Here is an 11,781-nt window from a genome sequence, read left to right on the forward strand (position 1 = left end):
GGTCGACCCCTTGGCTTTTGGAGTCGGGGATATAAAGGATCCGAGGCCAGCTACACTCCCACTGAAAAAGAGATACTGGCAGCCTATGAAGGGGTTCGAGCTGCCTCAGAAGTGATTGGAACTGAAGCGCAGCTCCTCCTGGCACCCCGGTTGCCTGTGCTGGGCTGGATGTTCAAAGGCAGGGTCTCCTCTACACATCATGCAACTGATGCTACATGGAGTAAGTGGGCCACACTAATTACACAACGAGCTCGAATAGGAAATCCCAGTCGTCCAGGAATTCTAGAAGTCATCATGGACTGGCCAGAGGGCAAAGATTTTGGGATGTCACCAGAAGAGGAGGTGACGCATGCTGAAGAGGCCCCACCATATAATGAACTGTCAGAGAGTGAAAAGCAATATGCCTTGTTTACTGATGGGTCCTGCTGTATTGTGGGAAAGCATCAGAGATGGAAAGCAGCTGTGTGGAGTCCCCAGCAACAAGTTGCAGAAACTGCTGAGGGAGGGGGTGAATGGAGTCAGTTTGCAGAGGTGAAAGCCATCCAGCTGGCCTTGGACATTGCTGAACGAGAAAAATGGCCAGTACTTTCTCTCTATACTGACTCATGGATGGTGGCAAATGCCCTGTGGGGGTGGTTGCAGCAATGGAAGCAGAGCAACTGGCAACGCAGAAGTAAACCCATCTGGGCTGCTGCATTGTGGCAAGATATCGCTGCCCGGGTGCAGAACCTGGTGGTGAAGGTATGCCACGTAGATGCTCATGTACCCAAGAGTCGGGCCACTGAGGAACACCAGAATAACCAGCAAGTGGATAAAGCTGCTAAGATTAAAGTGGCTCAGATGGACTTGGATTGGCAACATAAGGGTGAATTATTTTTAGCCCGGTGGGCCCATGACACCTCAGGCCATCAAGGCAGAGATGCAACATATAGATGGGCTCGTGATCGAGGGGTGGACTTAACGATGGACACTATTGCCCAGGTTATTCACGAATGTGAAACATGTGCTGCAATTAAGCAAGCCAAGCGGTTAAAGCCTCTCTGGTATGGAGGACGATGGCTGAAGTACAAGTATGGGGAGGCCTGGCAGATTGACTATATCACACTCCCACCAACCCGTCAAGGCAAGCACTATGTGCTTACCATGGTGGAAGCAACCACCGGCTGGCTGGAAACATATGCTGTGTCCCACGCCACTGCCCGGAACACTATCCTGGGCCTTGAGAAACAAGTCTTGTGGCGACACGGCACCCCAGAGAGAATTGAGTCAGACAATGGGACTCATTTCCGGAACAACCTCATAGACACTTGGGCCAAAGAGGATGGCATTGAGTGGGTATATCACATCCCCTACCATGCACCAGCCTCTGGGAAAATCGAACGGTACAATGGGCTGTTAAAAACTACACTGAGAGCAATGGGTGGTGGGACTTTCAAACACTGGGATACACATTTACCAAAAGCCACCTGGTTGGTCAACACTAGGGGATCTGCCAACAGGGCTGGCCCAGCCCAATCAGAACTTTGACATCCTGTAGAGGGGGATAAAGTTCCTGTGGTGCACATAAAGAATTTGTTGGGGAAGACAGTCTGGGTTATTCCTGCTTCAGGTAAAGGCAAACCCACTCGTGGGGTTGCTTTTGCTCAGGGACCTGGATATACTTGGTGGGTAATGGGGGAAGATGGGGAAGTCTGATGTGTACCTCAAGGGGATTTGATTTTGGGGGAAAACAGCCAATGAACTCAATTGTACGCTGTTGCCTGCTCTATAACACTTTTATAGCCCACCAGCTAGATATCTTCATGGCACCAGCCATTGACCCTGACTTCCCTCCGATCATCACCTCAACAAAGAATGAATTTTGAGGAAACCAGACGAGCTCAGCAGTGACCAGATGAGTTTGGCGGTATCATCAGCAGGCAACAACCCAACACTATGTACCGTCCCTCCTGCCCTGAAAGACTACTACAAGAGATGGAGCCTGACATCATGGACTGGATGAGTTCAGCAATTTTACAGGGATTGGTCCATGGACTAGGGAACGATATCTTTCTCTGTGTGTGGGTGTGGGTGTATATATATGTGTATATATGGGACAGGGGTGATGGTGTGCTGAGAGATGTGGGATCTGAGCATGACGTGAATGGTATGGAATAAGGGGTGGATACTGTCCTGGGTTCAGCTATAGCAGTCATTTTTCTCCTTCTTAGTAGCTGGTGCAGTGCTGTGTTTTTTAACTTTCAGCCTGGGAACAACGCTGATAACACCGATGTTTTTAGTTGTTGCTAAGTAATGTTTATTCCAACCAAGGACTTTCTCAGTCTCATGCTCTGCCAGGGAGGAGGGGAAGCCGGGAGGAAGCAGAGACAGGACACCTGACCCAAACTAGCCAAAGGGGTATTCCATACCACAGCACGTCATGCCCAGTATATAAACCGGGGGGAGTTACCCGGAAGGCCCAGATCACTGCTCGGGTCGGGCTGGGTATGGGTCGGCGGGTGGTGAGCAATTGTATCCTCTCCCCTTGTTATTTCACTAATCGTTATTATCATTGGTGGTAGCAGTAGTGGTTTTGTGTTATACCTTAGTTGCGGGACTGCTCTTATCTCAACCCGTGGGAGTTACATTCTTCCCATTCTCCTCCCCATCCCTCCGGGAGCGGGGGGAGGAAGAAAAGGGGGGGGGGGGGAGTGAGCGAGCGGCTGTGTGGTTCTGAGTTACCGGCTGGGCTCAAACCACGACAACAAGGAAAAAATTATCTTAATGTTGGTGATTTGATTATCACTAATAGTTACCATGCGAATATACATATCAGTATATGGATTGAAAGAACATTATTCTAGTTCATTGATTCTCTAAATTCTTTATAACATGAAATCACATTGGTATGCCAGTCCTGGAGGTTCTGAAATGCAAGCTGAACTTTTTTTTAATAAATTTGGGATATGCAGATCCTGACTAGCTATTCATTTGCAAAGTTTCAAGCATATTTAAAAGATGTATTAAAAAGTAATTTCTGGCACATGCTAACAGATATGGTTGCTCCCTGAATTTTTACCTGGTCTATCTCCTCATTGCATACTCAGATCTGGAGAAGTCAGGCCCAGGAACTGACTTTTTCCAGGTTAGGTGCAGTTCCATCAGTGGTGTTAGGTGTTTGCAACCATTGACCCCTTGTCTATATTTTAACAACAGGTGGAAGGAACACAGCAAAAGGCTCTGTAGTCATAGACTCATAGAATGGTTTGGGTTGGAAGGGTCCTTAAAGCTCATCTAGTTACAAATCCCATGCCATGGGCAGGGGCACCTTCCACCAGACCAGGTTGCTCAAAGCCCTGTCCAACCTGGCCTTGAACATTTCCAGGGATGGGGCAGCTGCAGCTTCTCTGGGCAACCTGTGCCAGCGCCTCACCACCCTCCCAGGGAAGAACTTCTTCCTAATATCTCATCTAAATCTCCCCTCTTTTAGTTTAAAGCCATTCCCCCTTGTCCTGTCACTATATGCCTTTGCAAAAAGTCCCTCTGCCTCCCATGTCCCAGATAACAGTGTTGTGTACAGAGCTTTTGGCATTACTATTATAAATCAATGGTGCATCTTAAAAATACATTGATTGACAATATATGCAATAATCTGCCAGTCTCCTTATGTGTGAATTTCTGGTTTGCAACCAAATACTATATTTAAGCTGTTATAATTTTCAAAGGAGGACTTCTTTGCTGTAGAGGTAAAAAGTTTGGCTGCATTTAGACTGAGATCATCTATTTGCAGAAAGTGTGGACAGCCACCCAGGAGGCTTCCTGAAAGACTTCAGCTGCCTCTCCCAACTAACCAAGGGGGACTCCTGGGATGGGACAGTCAACCAGTACAACTGCATGCTGCAGCTTTATTGCTGGAATTTGAGCTGAGGCCATAAACATTGACACACAAATGACCTTAAAATCAGATGCAACTGTGAGCCAAGAGCAGGAAACACCCAGAGCCCTCATCATTAATTCCATTCACTAGGTCTGCTTACCAGTATTCGCTATCGAATGAACAGAACACTCCATATTTAAAGACCCAGTGCTGGCCTTTACCATTATAGAGAAAGATGGAAATGAAAGGAAATGAAAGGGGAAAGGGACCAAAGATTTAATTAGTTGCTTACTGGAAGACAGTGGATTTTTTTTTTTTTTTTTGAAGAAAGGAAACTGTACATTTGCTATTCAGATGCTAGTTATTACTTGAGACATGATTATTAAGCACTGTAGTGGTGGTTTTGGTTCCCACATAACCATCTCCAGACTCTGAGTTCACCCGACTGGCAAAAGACATTATATACATGCACTGTAATACAGGTGCTTTGGAGATGCAAATTGTTTTCAATAGTTTTGACAGGCTGACCTGTCAACCCCAGTAAAAGTCTCTCATTATCACATAAATGTTCCCGCTTGTTTGTGTTTGTCTGGCATGTGCTTATTCATTCTCTCACCATCTGCTGCGAATGCTGTTCAACAGCACATAGGGCCATTAGAGGATTCACTTCAAAATCACAAAGTTGAAGTCATCAGTCTCAGGTTCCTACTCCTGTCATTTGAAAATGCTGGGTAGATAGAAAGGGATTCCCTAAGCCGTGAAATACCCACCAGTGCAACTTGCAGACTCAATACACTCCAGGGGAAGGCGTGCGAGTAGCAGTATCCATCTGGGTCTGAATACACAGCACAGCAGAACACCTATTTGCTTTGCCACACGTTGCTCATAAACCCCATCTTCACGGTTAGCCTTACCTGATGTTTAAAAAGGAGTTATAATGCTCATTTATCTTTTCTGGGAGAAAAAAAACCACCTTTTAATGCAGTCTTTGAATAAGTGCTACCCTGCTCTTTAAATGCTGAAGTTCACTAAAACTCCAATGATTGATGTACAGCTTTTGACTGCCAGCACCTGACAGATGAAGAAACCTACTTAAGCTTCAGTCATAAACAGATAGCATACAATTTAATTTTAATGTGCTCGTTAGTCGTAGTACATTTCAGACATAACTGTGAACACAACACAAAATTATAGCAAAAGGACAATTTTAATGCTGCTGTAGAAAAAAGGTTATATAAAGAGTCATATAATGGTGCTTCATTGTCAACAACAAAACAGGGGACAGTGCATTACAGTGTCTGTGCGGTTTACAATATTTTATATGAAGATTCTTATATAGTGTCAGCTGTCAGTTACTTCTGCAAATTAACTGCCAAAAATGGAGACAAACAGAATCACTTAGTGTGCCGGTAACCATGGGTTACCTTTCATATGCCTAAAGATAAAACTGCAGCATGGAATCTTGGGAGAATAATTAGGCAGAACAAAACAGAAAACTACCAGTTGAAATAAAAAGGCATTCTACAATAGGAAATAACAACCAAGAGCACTTATAAATAAGTAAAAGATGTTATATCACAGAATGCCTCATAACTTTTTAAGCAAAGTATTACAGTACAAACATTTTAAAGGCTTTATCAATGTTTAGGAAATACAGTACAAGTTTTACAAATAGATTTAACCCTTTGAGCACTGAATTTAGTTTGAATTTTCTCTTCTTTTTTTTTTTCTTTTTTTTTTTTGTTCTAATAAATACCTTTAAAAGTCATGTTGTGCATGCCAGGAATGCAGTCCGTGGCTTCTGTTTCTTCAGATGGTTTAAAAGAAAAACCCAAAACCCAAAACCAAACAAATGATAGCAACACTAATAAATATGTATAATTTAAACATGAACCTCTATTAATATAGATGTACTGTATAGCAAAACAAAACATACTTTGCTTTAAGAATAATGTTTCTGAATACTTTATAAATGCTATCTATCTGTGGTATCTTTCATCATATAATTTACAATGTTTGGATATTAAAGGAAAACCCATTAGACCTAGAAAATTAAATATACACTATATATAGGTACAGTTTATACCTGGGCCTTATCAGGTACGAAACCCACTGTTGCTAAAAATGCTGAAGAAAAAAGAAAGTGGCATTAACCACAATCACATTTTCCATAAGAGATTTTGAAATCTATACAATATATACATCTATGTTTCAATGTGAAAATTCTATTTTTAAATTTCAAGGTGTGAGACACCTCTGCATAAATGGAGGTTCATATTAGCAACTGGAACTAAGCTGCTAAGGGTTTAAAAAAAAGTATCCATACATTTTTACCAAATTAATGCAAAAGTGCTTCAAATTACTCAGAGGGCTAAAGATTATAGGGTGAGAAATACCAGCACACTTAGGTCACATGAAAAAAGTACACCAAAATTAGTTATAAATGCTTAATTAAACTGTCTGTTAATGCATGCAGCTTGATGCATCAGAGGGATGCATAGCAACTAAATCCAATTTACACAAAGTTCCAAACACCACTGCATTTTAACCTTCATATTTTACCAGTAACAACAGCTGATTATGCACTTCTATTTAAACACTGTACAGTTATACAAAACAGTTCAGCCCAGAATGACTCTGGAGTTAAAATAAGAACATGTGCCAAGAACTAAACAGTAGCTTTAAGGCATCTTTGACAGTTTTCCTCAAAGCAAATTACAGTTATTTTAATCAAAAGCAAATGCTACTGCTTCTCTAACTCTGAAACATACAGAAGATGATCCTCTGGTGACATCCCATGTGTTTTGCTAAGATGAAGTTTAACAGCGTGCTTGCTTGCAAAAGTCCTGTTACAAAGTTTGCACTGATAAGAAATTCCGATATCTTCCTCTGGAAAGGATGTCACCAATTTTTCCGATGGTGACTTTGCTTGTTCACTGGACAGTTTGGACAAGTCTCTTAACCTGAAACCCAGATGCAATTCAAGATGACTGATATAAGTTGAAGGCATTCTGATCTGTGAAGCACAGTCATTACAAAAGAACACTGGGTGCCCAGTGTCCAAATTTTTAAGGAACTTAGTTCCCCCTGTCCTTCGGAGCTGGTATTTCACGTTGGCTAGCCAGTGGCTAATTGTGGTCATTGAAAGTCCCGTAAACCTGGAAATTTGCATTCTTTCTTGAGGGCTCAAATCCGACATGATGTATTTACCCTCTGAAGTCTGCCGTAAACTAGCTGCAAACTGGGCCTGCAATATGAGCAAGTGCTGAGGGTTCCAGTTAGACTGACGTCCCTTCCTTTTCTGAGCTGGTGCACTCTCTTCTGGTTCCTCTATTGAGGTACCATCAATGTCAGATTTCTCAGATATGCTGGAAGGTGTGGAAGATTTTGATGTGTGACTTTCTGTCAGGTTCTTCAGCATATCAGATATATCTGACAAGGCATTCTCATGTAGCAGTGAGTTTGACATGAATGACATGACCGCAGATGTCTTTGCTGTTGTCACTGTAGATGAAGAAGATGCAGAAGATGTCGATGTGGATGACAAAAGCACTGAATCCAAAGAGCAGCTTTTGTCACTCTTGCCTTTTGTCAATGGGTTGGTCATTGTTGACATAATAAAAATAACGGTCTAAGCAGTCTGGTTTTTTGGACTGTAGAGGTGGGGTGGCCACTGCAGCCTTTTCTGCTAAACCGTTGCTCTTTTTAAACAGCATGCTCATCGGATCCAAAGTGGGCAAAGACGGCTTTGCTGCCTTCCCAAGGTGAATATTCATGACAGATTGCAGTGCACTTAATGGATTTACAAATGGCTTTTCGGGAGAGTGGTCAGTAATGATAGCTGCGCTGCTACTTAAAGAACTTACAATGGACTTAACAAGCTCTTTCCCATTTTCCACAGGTTCTACAGTTGGACTACCCTTGCAACCGTCTCTCTGAGGGACTGGGATGTTCTTCTGGCTTTTAAAGCCACCATCATTGGAGGACTCCATCTTAAGGGGTTCACCGACTTCACTACTGCATGGCGAAGGTGTCGCATGCTTCATTGGAGAAAGCTTTCCTTCAGGCTCTTTCATTTTTTCCTCCACTTTAGCCACCTTCTCCGTGACTTTCTTAACCAATTCTTCCATGGTGTGAAAGTTTGTTTTTGGCACAGGTGAGGTCTGACTGCTTGGGGAAAACACCAAGGGCTGGTTTTTAGTTGGCAATACTAGTTCATTGTTTCCAAACATAGGTTTTAATAGTATGCTCTTCCCAGATGAACCCAATGACAGCTTCATCATATTAGGCAGCTGATAGGCAGCATGAATGCTGGGGTAGCCACCCCAACTTGGTGTGCCATTCTGGGCTTTGTTTATAGCTGATGTAACTGTGTTTTCTAAAGACTTCAATATATCTAATCCCCCCTTAGGGCTTTCTTCTAGGTCATTTTCAGTCAAGTAATAGTATTTTGAGGAGATATCATACTTCTCATCTTCACTTGACTTTTCTTTGTCTTTCATTTTGTCATTAGCAATGCCTCTTTCTTTATCTACTTTTTTTATTTCAACATTTAATTTAGGGGAAACACTAGAAGGTGTATTAGATGGAGACGTAAAAGTGGTGGCAGCGAGGGGCACAGACTGGACTTTCTCATCTACTAAGGATATTATTGTTGGGGTCGCTGGGGCTTCTACAATTGGCTTCCCTTTTTTCATGGCAGAGTTAGTGACTTTAATAAAATGTCCTGTCACCATCATGTGAGCTGTGAGTTCCTGCAGAGTGTCATGCGAGCTTCCGCACTCCATGCACTTCAGAATTTGAGATTTCCTTGCCTCAAAGTGCCAGGCATAGCTGGCACCGTTCTGGTGACCGTAGCGATTATTTGGCATAATGTAAGGATTAGAATTCTTTTGAAGTGCATCACTGGTATCCGAGATTGTTGTTTTTGGTGTCCCACCTGTGGAATCTGGAGAACTTGGAAGTTCGAGCTCCAGCGATGCTTTTTTTCTAGTAGCTGGGATAATTTTTGCTGCTACAGGTGTAATAGGTTCCTTCAGAGGCACTTTTTGGTAGTGTTTTGTTTTGATCATATGAACACTCAAATCCTGAAGAGATTCAAATGAATGACCACAGTACATACACTTTAATACTTTCTGGGCATCTTCTTTCCCTTCCATTTCAAGCAAAGAACGTTTACGAGGTTTGGACCATCTTTTGGGGTTATTGTTATCAGTTTCATGGTTGTCATCTCGATAATGTCCTGTTTCATTCATGTGCACTGTTAATTCTACTAAAGTATCATAGGCAGCACTGCAGTCTTTACACCGGAATTTACTGGCTCCGGTAAATATAGAGCCATAAAGTTTACTGCTTTGTCTGTACAATTGAACTGTGCTAAAAAGACTCGGTTCAGGAAGAATTCTGCTCTGAGAAATTTGCTGCAGTGTTTTAGCCATAGCAGTCTGGTGCCAGTCAAAGCTGCCACTTTCACAGCTACTGCTGCTGCTACTACCATTGTTCTTTTCTGAAATTGGCTGGTGAAGGTTCAAATTGAGATTGGACCAGTGGGAATTGGAGAGGAAGTTATTATAGATGGCTTTCATTTGTTCTAAACTACCAGATACAGTAGAGTCTTCCAGTGGTATTGAAACCTCCTGGCTCTCGTCCTCATTTTTAATGGAGCTGCTCTCAAAGTCTGCCATGTGGTCACTTGTCTCGCTAAGATGTGACTCACTGTCCATTTCATGGCTAGAAAATTCAGCTGCTGGAGAGTTTTGGTAGCTTTGGCAGTTCTTACTGAAATCTTTTTCTGGACATGCATATTTTGCTGAAAGCTCCCCATCAACTGCATTTTCATCAGGTTCCACATCTTCTTCCACCAGTGCTGCTGCTTTTAGTTCATCTGAAACATAGGCTATGATGAAGAAAATAATACAAGTTAGTTTCTGCTGATCATACTTTTGCTTAAGTGTTTTAGCCAAAAAGAAGTATACTTATTTATAAAATTAAACAGTTAAAATTTAGTGTTTCTTCAGAGCAAGAAAAAAATCTGCTCTTCAAACATAATTTGCCACCTTATTCTTCTCAAGGGGCAACAGCTTGAAATTAAAACTAAATTTGAAATTAATGAAGCACATTCTGGAGGTGGCATTCATTTCTAAAGTAATAAATTACTTGTATCAACTTCAGAGACAGCAGTTCCTGTCTGTCGATTAATATGTCTTATGCTTCTCCTACCCCTAATGCATTTCTTGACAGATTCACAATTTAAATTAAGCAAGAATTTTTTGCTCATTACAGATTTGAGACTCAATTTTTAATAAATATAGAGTACAACAAACACCAAAAATTTCTACAAAGTAAAAAAATCCCCAGCTACAATAATCAAAAAATGAGATTTTTTTAAAGTTATCATTATTAGTAGCATTCTATTTTAGAGGAGGAGATGGTAAAAGCAGGTGATGCAACCTTTTGAAACAACTCACTAAGAGCAATTTGAGGATATTCATTATGGGTGTAACAAATGACCCATTCACATTCAAATCTACCCTTCTCAACATGAAAGCCCATGCAGAATTATGTGAGGAGCTAGTTCAAAAAAATTGGTATGCTGCACTCATTCTTGCTGCATGAATTTTCTGCACTGAAATTATCTGAGTTGAACTATCTAATCCCTATTATGTGTTGCTCTTATGTGATATGAGCAGCCGCTCACTCACTCCCCCTCTTCTTCCCCACCCCACTCCAGGTGGGATGGGGAGGAGAGTCAAAAGAATGTAAACCTCACGGACTGAGATAAGAACAGTCCAATAACTAAAGTATAATACAAAACTACTACCACCAACACTAATAATAATAATGATAAGGGAAATAACAAAAGGGGAAAAAAAACCCAATAAACACAAGTGATGAACAATACAATTGCTCGCCACCCGCCGACTGATACCCAGCCCGACCCGAGCATCGATCTGCCCCTTCTGGGTAACTCCCCCTAGTTTATATACTGGGCATGACATGCTGTGGTATGGAATACCCCTTTGGCTACTTTGGGTTAGGTGTCCTGTCTCTGCTTCCTCCTGGCTTCCCCTGCTCCTCCCTGGCAGAGCATGAGAGACTAAAAAGTCCTTGATCAGGATAAGCATTACTTAGCAACAACTAAACCTTTGGTGTGTTATCAGCATTGTTCTCAGACTAAAGTCGAAAACACAGCACCGCACCAGATACTAAGAAAGAGAAAAATATCTGTTACAGCTGAACCCAGGATAGATATGAATAAGGAAGTATGGAAGGAAGGAATGACAGCATGAAACCTATGCTTTGACAGCAAACATACCCTTTTGATTTTCCACCTTGTGGAAACAGTTTTTCTTTTAACTCCCTTTCCTTTGCCTCTGCTGTGAAGCTGAAGAATAATTCCCTTTTTATGAGGTAAAGAAAATACAAGGTTATTGCCACACTGCCTGCATTATAACGATCTCACTCCCACCTGCGGGCTGAGATGGCACACCAAAGCACTCTGAAGGTGTACCTGTCTTTTGCTCTTTTTGTCCACTGAGTGCTAGTGTGAGCATGTGCCACCCATTCCCACCTCTGCATCCCACACCAAAGCCCTGGGATCTGTCCCTACACACCCCAGAAAGTCCTCACCAACACAAACGGGGGGCACAGAATCAAGCCCCTAATTAGTTTGTTTTTCTTTACATTTTTATTTCTTTTACTGCTGAAATCTTACGAATTTTGTTTGGAATGAAACACTTGTATTTTCACATTCACAGTATTTTTAGAGAGTGACTTTTACATTAGGGAAAGCCTCCAGCATGCAGCTCATTTAAATGTAAATCTATTTACCTTTCAGGCTTTCTTTGCCCTTTTCGACAACTATCAAGCATATTTGCATGTTAACCAGGAGCTGCCTCCTCTATAGCTGTTCTCCTTCCTAAGCT

General features: G+C 42.0%; 1 protein-coding gene across 1 annotated transcript; it reads right to left on the minus strand.

The window, feature by feature from the left end:
- Positions 1-6,599: 6,599 nt before the first annotated feature.
- LOC115619033 (teashirt homolog 3-like) lies at positions 6,600-9,594 on the minus strand. The gene is given in 2 exon segments (XM_030511048.1): positions 6,600-7,446; positions 7,448-9,594. Coding segments are annotated over 2 exon segments (2,979 nt in total). The 5' UTR covers positions 9,580-9,594.
- Positions 9,595-11,781: the final 2,187 nt, after the last annotated feature.

The sequence above is a fragment of the Strigops habroptila genome, chromosome W (assembly GCF_004027225.2).
Source record: "Strigops habroptila isolate Jane chromosome W, bStrHab1.2.pri, whole genome shotgun sequence".
Taxonomy (NCBI): domain Eukaryota; kingdom Metazoa; phylum Chordata; class Aves; order Psittaciformes; family Psittacidae; genus Strigops; species Strigops habroptila.